We start from the raw sequence: 11,878 nt of genomic DNA on the forward strand, positions 1-11,878 counted from the left end.
TTTAATGTTTGTTGACATTGTTCACAGGGGGTGAGAGGACGACTATCATTTCCCATAAACCCCCTCCATCGTCATGATGGGGCAGCGACAGCTGAGAAAGACAATGCAATGTCAAGCAGGCTTCATGTGTATCAATGACCATATCATCATCGGCTCTTTCTGGGTTGTTCTATGTCGGACCCAGAATCATTTGGAGCTGAAGGAACAAAAGTAACTTCAGTTTTTCCGAGAGAATTTAAAAGTGCCTACCAAACTGACTGCTGGGTAACACAGGGCCTCTGCTCTTCCCATTTGGCATCTGATGCGGGAACATCTGTCCGAGAGATCAAGAAAATGATGTCAGCATTGAGGGAACACACCTTAAATGAACACTCATTGTATACCTACATTAAGTTCGTTAATAGGACTGGATATCGATACAGATTTCCTGATTTGATTTGATTCCAATCTAAATGATTGATTCCGATTAATTTGGGTATTTTCAGTTATAATGTTCATTTCGCTTACGTAGAAAAGCAACTGAATGATTCTTAATAATAATAATAATAATAATATCGATACCACAACAAAATACTAACTGATTTGAGTAAACATTGTCTCAAGTTATCAGGTAATTATTCAAGACAAGTAAACATTCACCATTGAAAAAAAATATGTGTTGGATTTACTTCAAATATATAAGTAGTTAAATGAGCAATATGTAACACTGACATCAAGCGTTTAAAATGGGTACTGCAATGAGAGTTGTCTCCCCCGCCCCCTCCTCCCCAGATTCCAAGCTCACGCGGGTTCCGAGTGCGATTGTTCCCGGTGCCCCCCCGCAGCGTTGGTCCGGTTTCACACTCACTTGATTCTATCGAACCCCGGTCCATTTGCGTTCATCTTACGTCATCACAAACACGCATGGTGAACACAACGCGACGCATCATACTTTTTGTTTTTTTGTTATTTTGCTGACATTATGCACAGCAGAGTGAACGACAACTGCGTATATGTGCGCTTCATGGCGTAACTCATCAGATGTCCGGGGAAGGCGGCTTGCTGCTGCTCGCAAATGCCGTTTTTTTCAGGAGACAGCTGATTGCAAGGAATTCATTTGCATCTTTGTTTACACTGCACGCTTACTCGCGCTCGTGTCCAAGGTGAAGTTATCGCCACTGTCATCTCCTATTATACCCTATATTTATAACCTATAATAGTATTTATATAGTATTTATAAGGTGTATAGATAGATAGATAGATAGATAGTTGTCGTCATCGGCTAAAACGCGTGCGCAGGTTACTGAACGAGTGCGCACCCGAGTCCAAGTTGCTTTCCCATTCACGCGAATCGCGCTACAGGTCCATTGCAACCGAACTCAGACCACCTCCTACAGGTAGTCTCGGGTTCGGTACCACGGTGCGCTCCCCGGTCCACATGACAGCTTTCACATGACCAATTTTTCATGCGAACCGTGCTCTGTTTCGAACTAAACTGTCAGTGTGAAAGCACCCTTAAAAAAATATATATTATATAATATTTTTATTTATATAGTTTCCCTGTACAGTTTGCATTAACAGAAATAAACCATTATGCAAGCAAAATGGTTATAACTGAAATATACCCAAATGAATCACAATCAAATAAAAAAGTATCAAAATCCGAATCAAATCGAGAGCTTGTGAATTGGAATTGAATCAATCCAGGAATTCTGCATCGACGCCCAGCCCTTTCGCACATAGTTATCATATGGCTTCAGAAGAATCAGAAGTACAGCAATCAAGTAGTCATTTTCGGAGATTAACAGTCACGATCGCTATGCACTTTCATTGTACGAAAAAGTGTGAAGATTCTTCCAAATATCTAATTTTTAGTCCCACTGAAGAGTAACTGATGACACAATTTGCATGTTTTTAAAAAACAGCAGAACCGTTTCCTCGACTTACAAGAGTGAAATCCAGCAGATCGTTGAGCTCCATGTCGGTCCCTGCCGTCGCCATCCTGATCGTACGTGTTCTTTCGCTCGCTTGAGTTTTTTCTAAGCTCAAACAGGTTTATGATCCTGCAGGGAGAGAGAGGGAGAGAGAGAGAGAGAAAGCATTATGGATGAGTGTACTTTGAGATCATTTATAAACCTCAATCAAAACAAACTACAGCTGTTAAATACATCTGAAATTCACCATTCAGAAGGATAAAAAATAATAAAAATAATTTTGCCCTCTGCAGTTGATTTTCAGGGGCATATATGTCAACAATTCTGTGTCAAATAATTACATTTACTCAATGTATTAAATTCTCAATTTAAGCAAATCGACAGGCTGTTACCTATTCATTAAAACCAACAATGTATGAATAATGTATAAATGTCATTACAGTGAAAGAGAGTTCAGTAAGGTGACACTTTTGCCTCCAGATGTTCAAATTCACGGGTATTTTGTCACTATCGATGGCAGTTTTGCCCATTCATCTCTAATACTGCCGTTCAGCCTGGAAATCAAATCTGACAAACATGATCTAAAATAATCTGACAGATCAACTCTACATTACACATATGCTTTAATATTGGGTTTTCCCAGCATGTACCACATCTGAGCTCTCTCCCGTGGTTAACCAGCGAGGGGGGCCACCAGACACTCTCCAGTCCAGGGGCTTCAATAATAACCACCCCACCCACAAACACACATCTAGAGTACAGGAACCCACTACTCGCACAAACAGCTACATATACTGGAATAAAATAGCATGTGAAACATCATGGAATATCAAGCAAGCATTGATAAAAAAAATGTCATGGAACATAATTATGGATATTATTAGGTCTGCAACAACTAAACAATAAAAAACGGTAATGTCAATAGCTGACATTGAACTTCGTTCTGGATTTCTTGGTTCTCTGTGGTTTGTATTTTAAACCTTTTAGCACATGTTTTGATTTTTAGCCTTCAATTTGCATATCCATTAAAGGATTGCATTGTACAAGAGGTGGAATAACATGCTTTACAATAAAATACTGAAAATCCGTTCTTTATTCAATCATCGAGCAAATAATCTACAGGTTAATTGATTCTCAATACAGTTGATAGTTTCAGCACTAATGCATATAAAAACACAAATTAAGCTTGGGATATTATTATAGCATGCTGCAATTAATAAAAACTAATCCAGGACTTCAGATCAACTCTGACGCTTCAAACAGGCTCTAATTAAACAGTACTTATTTTTTTAAAAATTTAACAAACACCTTTTCGGTCTCTTCTGCACTAGTTTCTACACTACTTTAGCTACTCGACTAAGTGAAAATGTTAAATATTTAAAAAACTGTAAGTTTATGAAATACTCCTTCAGCATCACCACATCAAAGCAAAAGCCATTTTGCCAACTGTACCATTTACCGTATTTAATATAGTCCCCATGTGGTATTAGTCATAGATACTGTGTCTTAATTCATGAACTAATCCAGCACTTGCAGGCAATGCATGACAGTATGACCGTGTCATACTAACTTTATAAGGTCTGGATTCACATTTTCACAAATACTATTTTGGGTGAGAAACAGACCAAAATGTAAGTCCTTGGCATCCGTAAGTCCTTGGCATCTGTAGTCTCCTTGGCGCATTCATGAGTGCAGATCGTTCACACTAGAGCCCGACCGATATGGGATTTTTGAGACCAATACGATATAGATTTTAGAGAGAGAAAATTCACCGATTGCCGATATGGTGACCGATATAGCTATGTGGATTGTGCACCGATTTTGCACCGATATGACTATGCAAAGAACATTTGACATTATTATTATTATTATACATTGTCAACAAATTCTAGAAATGAACACTGAGAAAATAAAGAATAAAAATAAAATAAATAGCTAGATAAACATCAGCATTACTGTTTAGTATCAGTCAATGGCTGACCATTTAAATAAAGAATAAATAAAAATAAAATAAATAGTTAAATAAACATCAGGGGCCGGTTGCACCAGCTATACGTATGTTACAACTTAGCCTAGTTGTGGCGTAAATGGGCACTAAGTCACAATTTACGCTCTACTAAATATCTGAGCGTTGCACCATTAAATTTATGTAGGACGTAATCCTACGTATAAACTAAATATATACGGCAGCCTCCGACCAGGAGTAACTGATGAAATAAAAAAAAGCATATACTGATATTTAATGACATCAATGAGCTCATGTTTTGGTTGACAGGCTTCAGTCCTTTCGACATATATGATGATGTTGGCATTTACACTCGTTTACATTTACGAGAGAGGAAAAAAAAACTGCTTTTAAGCGCCTCTTCAGCATGAAACCGATCTAACGGTGCTGTTTTTAGGGTGCGTCACCCGGTGTCAAGTTTCAACACATTCAATATATATATATATATATATATATATATATATATGATATTAAAATGAATAAATGTCTATTTTTCCAGCCTGTTGTATTAGTATTTTTCACCCCTCATTTATTTTAGATACAGTTCCTATATATTATTATTTACACAGGGCAAATATACTATTTATTAAATCTACTTTTATTACGTATCCTATTTTAATGTCTGGAAAACCAGACTTTTAAATATTACATTTTATAAATGCAACGACTGGTATTGTTCGGTTGAAGGGGGTACCAAACTGTAAATCCTGAACAAAACCGTTTGGTGAATACATGTTTACACATTAGCTTCCACTCAGCTGACAACAATGAAAGTAGCTATGTGATTAGCTAGTTAGCTATAAGCTCGTTATCACGGAGAGTAAAAGATGGACTTTATTTACTTTCCAGCGTTGTGTCTCACCAACTAGGTAACAGCGTAGCGTGAAATCAACACTCAACAGACACAATCCACCACTGCACCATTGTCTGCTAAGCTGCAAAAAGATGCTCTGATGTTTATCTTTCAATCTGCTACATTACTGACTGCACTGACAAACTATAGCTGGCTAACAGCAAACAGATGTGATAAACATGAGTGACATGGTCAGGGACCGATATATCGGTCGGGCACTAGTTCACACACATGAAATTTTAGTCTGTTACTCACCACAAACAATCGTATCGTTTCAGAAGATTAAACCACTTGAGGCGTATGGATTAGGCTACATTTATGCTACCTGTATGTACTTTTTGGACCCCATTGACTTGCATTGTATTGACATAAACACCTCATATCTTCATCAAAATATATGAGGGATTAAATTATTTTTGGGTGAACTATTCCTTTAATATTGAAGATTGTGATGCATCTAGCATATAATTATACCTGCCTGTCCAAAACATGCACCTCCGCACATAATAATCAACAGGACTATTTGCACTACCAAAAAGCACCATAGTATTACCATGTTGACAGGGTCCTATGGTAATCTCATGGCTTTTTGGACATATAACTAGTGTTGTCAAAAGTACCGGTACTTCGGTACTAAGTCCATACTAAAATAAAAAGATGTAATGGTACCAGTGTTTCTGCAGTACCGGTAGTACCGTGCACTGACTCTATCCGGTACCGGCGCGCAGTATGACTGACACACGACTGCTTTAAAATGCTTACAGGCTTATTTTGAACCCGAACTCTGTTAATCCTTGTACACTGAAATTGACTATTAATCAAATTAAAATCATGACATGTCCTAGTGTGATTTACTAAACCGCTAAAGGCTGCAATCTTACTGTGGAAGAGCTGCGTACTTTAAATAAATCTGACCACTCATCCACTAAAAACTCCACAAACATTGAGAATCATTCACGTTGTACGAGATGACACAGCAGAGCACTAATCCACTGTGAACCATGCAGCACATGTACAAAATATATTTATATAATTAAAATCACAGCATTTGTGCTTTAATCTCAGCTCAGCTTTATTTATATCGCATTTAAAACAACAGAGTTGACCAAAGTGCTTCACAGTAATAAAATGTAAAACATAACATTTAAAAATTACCACATACACAAACACCAGCAATCTAACATTCAAACACAATTTCAGTACCGGTCCCGACTCCTGAAATTTCGGTACTGTGACAACACTACATGTAACAATGTAATGCCATGCTTTTAGGGCATGTACTCTGGTGAAATCATGTTCTCAGGACATGTTCTTGGTTGCTGGACATATATCATGGTAAAATCATGTTTTTTTGGACACGGATCATGGTAATCCCATGGCTTTTTGGGCATATAACAAAGTAATACCATGGTTTTCTGGGGATGTACCCTGGAAACATCAAGGTCTTTTAGACATGTACCACGGCAATAGCATGTTTTAAGGACATGTTCTGGGTTTTTTGACATGGCCTATACCATGGGAACACTATGGCTTTTATTATCCTACAATGGTAAATTCATGGTGTATGTACATATACAGTGGTGGCCAAAAATATTGGTACCCTTGGAAAATATGAGCAAAGGCTGCTGTGAAAAATATGTCTTTATTGTTTATCCTTTTGATCTTTCATTCAAAATATTCACACAAAATATATCCTCTAATGGATATCAAACAATTGCAAACACAACACAAGTTTTATCAAAAAACAAATATTTCTGCCAAATATATGTGTGGCACAATTATTGGCACCCCTAGAAATTCTTATGAGTAAAATATATCTGAAGTATATTCCCATTCACATTTTAGAACACCTGGGTGACAAGGAACATGAAATTGTTCAGCCATGACGTCCTGTTTCAGAGGGGTATAAATATGAGGTAACACACAAGCCAAATTCCCTTAATCATCCATCACAATGGGTAAGATGAAAGAATGAAGTTATAATGTGTGGCAAAAGGTTGTTGAGCTTCACAAAATGGAAAATGGCTATAAGAAAATAGCTTAAGCATTGAAATACCCATTTCCACCATCAGGGCAGTAATTAAGAAGTTCCAGTCAACTGGAGATGTTGAGAATCGACCTGGAAGAGGACGTGTGACTATATTGTCTCCACGCACAGTGGGGAGGATGGTTCGAGTGGCCAAAAATTCTCCAAGGATCACAGCTGGAGAATTGCAGGAATTAGTTGGGTCTTGGGGTCAGAAAGTCTCCAAAACTACAATCAGATGTCACCTACATCACAACAAGCTATTTGGGAGGATTTCAAGAAAAAAGCCTCTGCTCTCATCCAACAACAAACTCAAGCATCTTCAGTTTGCCAGACACTACTGGAACTTCAAATGGGACCGGGTTCTATGGTCAGATAAAACAAAAATAGAGCTTTTTGGCAACAAACACCAGAGATGGGTTTGGCGCACACAGAGAGGTAGCCATATGGAAAATTACCTCATGCCAGCGGTTAAATATGGTGCTGGATCTTTAATGTTGCGGGGCTGTTTTTATGCCAGAGGTCCTGGACATCTTGTTCTGATACATGGCATCATGGACTCTATCGTATACCAACAGATAAAAAAATCAAAACCTGACTACCTCTGCCAGAAAGCTTAAAACTGGCCCTCACTGGATCTTCCAACAAGACAATGATACAAAACACATCAAAATCAACACAAAAATGGTTCACTGACCACAAAATCAAAGTTCTGCTATGGCCATCCCAGTCTCCTGACCTGAACCCCATAGAAAACCTGTGTGGTGAACTGAGGAGAGTCCACCAACATGGACCTCTAAATTTTAAGGATCTGGAGAGATTCTGTATGGAGGAAAGTCTCGGATCACTTGCCATGTGTTCTCCAACCTCATTATGCATTATAAGAGAAGACTTAGAGCTGTTATCTTGGCAAAGGGAGGTTGCACAAAGTATAAAACAAATATTTGCTTTTTGATAAAACTTGTGTTGTGTTTGCAATTGTTTGATACCCATTAGAGGATATATTTTTGTCAACATTTTGAATGAAAGATCAAAAGGATAAACAATAAAGACATATTTTTCACAACCTTGTTTGCTCATATTTACCAAGGGTGCCAATATTTTTATGATGGGAATACCATGACTTTTTGAACATATAACAAGGTAATTGGTTTTAGGGCATGTACTCTGGTAAAATCCTGGTCTTTTAGACATGTACCATGGCAATACCATGTTTTGATGGTATGTTTCAGGTTTTTGGACATATACCCTGTTAATACCAAGGCTTTTAGGACACGGATCATGATAATATTATAACTTTTTTTATATATAAGAAGGCATGTACCCGGCTCACATCAAGGTCCATGGTAACACCATGGCTTTTTTAACATATACAATGGTAAACTCATGGCATTTGGTCATATACCACAGTAATACCATGGATTTTGTTATATATATATATATATATATATATATATATATATATTACACACACACACACCATGGTAATTTTATGTCTTTTGGACATATAACAAGGTAATATCATGATTTTCTAAGCAGGTGCTCTGGTAAATGCATGGTATTTTAGACATGTACCATGGCAATACAATGTTTTCAGGATATGTTCCAGGTTTTTGGACATGTACCATGGTAATGACATGGTGTTTTTGAAATAGCCTATAACAAGGCAATACCATGGTTTAAGGGTATGTTCTGGGTTTCTCTAAGCTAATACGTTGGTTTTTAGGACACGGATCATGGTAATACTATGGCTTTTATCATCATACAATGGTCAATTCATGGCGTTTTGGAAATACAACCTGGTAACTGTTTTAGGGCATGTACTCTGGTAAAATCATGGTCTTTTACATTGACATGTAACATGGCAATACCATGTTTTGAGGATATGTTTCAGGTTTCTGGACATATACCATGGTAATACCAAGGCTTTAGGACATGGATCATGTAACAAGGTAATGCCATAGTTTTAGGGCATGTAGCATGGTAACATCAAAATCTTTTAGACATGTACCACAGCAATACCATGTTTTAAGGACAAATGCCACATTTCTGGACACGGCACCCTAGCAATACCATGTTATTGCACCACTTTAGAGCCATGGTGTTGTTTGGAGTACCTAAAAGTACCATGTTAACAACACCATTGTACATGAATGGTATGTAACATGGTGTGTACCCTGATTCCATCACTGTACCATGGCACCATCAAAATACTTCTTGTATAAACATATGCAACTGCAACATTACACATCCTACATCCAAAAACTGAAAATAATCAATGAATGCACTTCTAGCCATGTTCATCCTGAATAATGACGAAAGATGCGATCACACACACACCCAAAATTCTTCAACACAAAGAAACGCACTAGCCTCGACATAAAGTTCGACAACTACACAAAGCATCGTAAAATACTGAATATATGGAGAAACTGAACAAACAATATTATGTACACACGTCCGTGTGCATTTCACAGAGGAAAAGGTGGAAATGGTGTTTCCAAAAATAAGGAAACGTTTTAACTCTAATAAACAAATCAGCTTGCAAATGTAGAACACTCAAAACATGGGGGCCTGGGTATCTCAGCGAGTATTGACGCTGACTATCACACCTGGAGTCACGAGTTTGAATCCAGGGCGTGCTGAGTGACTCCAGCCAGGTCTCCTAAGCAACCAAATTGGCCTGGTTGCTAGGGAGGGTAGTCACATGGGGTAACCTCCTCGTGGTCACAATTAGTGGTTCTCACTCTCAATGGGGTGTGTGGTGAGTTGTGCGTGGATCACGGAGAGCAGCATGAGCCTCCACATGCTGTGAGTCTCTGCAGTGTCATGCACAATGAGTCACGTGATAAGATGCGCGGATTGACGGTCTCAGAAGCGGAGGCAACTGAGACTTGTCCTCCACCATCCGGATTGAGGTGAGTAACCATGCCACCACGAGGACCTACTAAGTAGTGGGAACTGGGTATTCCAAATTGGGAGAAAACACTCAAACATCCCTGTGCAAAAGACCTCAACACTTCTATTACCATATGATGATTTTATTTTTAATAAGCTTTTTAATGTGGCACTTATAAACTCCAAAAGCTCAATTTACTTGAATTAGTGCAAATATACTCGTCAAAGAGCAATTAAATGTCATTGAAAGTATTAAACATCTGCTAAACTCATCACAAATTTACTAAGAGGAGCTACAAAGTGGTTTTTAAACTTGACATTGTTGCCAGTATTGAACAAAGAACCTGTTTCCTCTGGACTCGACCCCCCCCCCCCCCCACACACACACACACACATACACAAACACACTCACTCTCTCTCACACACACAGACACTCATACACAAACACACTCTCTCTCTCACACACACAGACACTCATACACAAACACACTCTCTCTCACACACACAGACACTCATACACAAACACACTCTCTCTCACACACACAGACACCCATACACAAACACACTCTCACACACACAGACACTCATACACAAACACACAAGCACACACTCTCACACACACACTCACTCACAAACACACACTCTCACACACACACTCACTCGCTCACACACAAACACACACACTCGCTCTCTCACACACAAACACACACTCGCTCTCTCACACACAAACACACACTCGCACACTCGCTCTCTCACACACAAACACACACTCGCTCTCTCACACACAAACACACACTCGCTCTCTCACACACAAACACACTCACTCTCTCACACACAAACACACACTCGCTCTCTCACACACAAACACACTCACTCTCTCACACACACACACACTCACTCTCTCACACACAAACACACACACTCTCTCACACACAAACACACACATACACACACACTCTCTCACACACAAACACACACATACACACACACTCTCTCACACACAAACACACACATACACACACACTCTCTCACACACAAACACACACATACGTAACTCCATACAACAAAAGTTCATTACAGCAGACACGTTTACGTCAAAAGAGTGTACGTTGGCGTGTATAAAAAGTTAATATTTACCGTATCTCGCTTCAAACATACGACATCCAGCGGGAGAGATACGCGCTTCAGTCCGTGAGGAAAAACAGAAAAGTTAGGGGACAAAATTCCCCCCCACCCCCGGCCCCTCCGTGATTCGGGTCCCGCAAAACAGCCGTACAAAACGCGCGTATATCCCTGGAAACTCGAACAGTCCGTGTTCGAAGATTCGTTATGATGCAACTGCTCAAATGTTACTCCGGCTAAAGTTCTATTCTAATTCTATTGAGCTCTACAAATGCAACATTTCATCTTCCGAGTAGACATTTTAGCACCGTCTACATTGTTCAGCCCCAACAGTGTATCCCTCCGCGCTGAGGGGAGACGTTACAGCGGTGTCCGATTTCAAACGCCCAAAAACTAGGACTGCGATATTTACGCTGGGGCAACTAAAATCGCCTCACTATTTAAACACTAGATGCGAAAGGCAACAGTGTCGCTAACTTTAACGTGATATGAAGAAAATTTAGTTGTTAACTGTGCCGTACTAGACCAACGTGCGGAAGTACACGACGCTCTCCAGAGGCGCGATGGACTGAGAAACAGTGCGAGATGGAATGATAAAGCCGTGCAACTGACCAATAGGGTTCCAGGAGAGTTTGATAGACACATGCAACGTCCAATGAAATCACTGTTTAACGCTAAAGCCAAACCTCTCTTCCCTGAAACACACTACACACGTTTTAAAGAATGGCAACAGGAAGCCATGGAATACTGTGTATTTTTTTTGGTTTGTTTGATTAAAATATTACGCATGATACGAATTCAGTAATCGAATCTTGATAGCAGTCAAAATAAGTGTTTCAAAATTAATTCGAGTCAAAGCTTATCAAGCATATTGAATATAAAATACGCCATTACACTTTTTGGGACAATTTATCTAGGAATACCACGTAAATAGCATGGGATAGAATATGTAATTAGAGGTCGACTGATAGTCGTTTTTTGCCGATACCGATAACTAAGGTGGTGGGAAAGGCTGACAGCCGATTAACTGGCTCATAGTTTTCTTTATTATTATTATTTTA

At 39.0% G+C, this 11,878-nt stretch overlaps 1 protein-coding gene across 2 annotated transcripts in view; it reads right to left on the reverse strand.

Annotated features, from left to right (window-relative positions):
• LOC127441335 (transcription factor E2-alpha-like) overlaps positions 1-11,378 on the reverse strand; it is a 60,060-nt gene extending 48,682 nt beyond the window's left edge. For both annotated transcript variants that reach the window (XM_051698637.1, XM_051698636.1), the window contains exons 1-3: positions 10,833-11,378; positions 1,927-2,042; positions 250-313 (exon numbers count right to left, since the gene is read on the reverse strand). In XM_051698637.1, the coding sequence (XP_051554597.1) occupies positions 250-313; positions 1,927-1,980 (118 nt within the window). In that variant the 5' untranslated portion in view covers positions 1,981-2,042; positions 10,833-11,378. The remainder of the gene's footprint in view (positions 1-249; positions 314-1,926; positions 2,043-10,832) is intronic.
• Positions 11,379-11,878: the final 500 nt, after the last annotated feature.

Source organism: Myxocyprinus asiaticus, chromosome 5, assembly GCF_019703515.2.
Source record: "Myxocyprinus asiaticus isolate MX2 ecotype Aquarium Trade chromosome 5, UBuf_Myxa_2, whole genome shotgun sequence".
Classification (NCBI taxonomy): Eukaryota; Metazoa; Chordata; class Actinopteri; order Cypriniformes; family Catostomidae; genus Myxocyprinus; species Myxocyprinus asiaticus.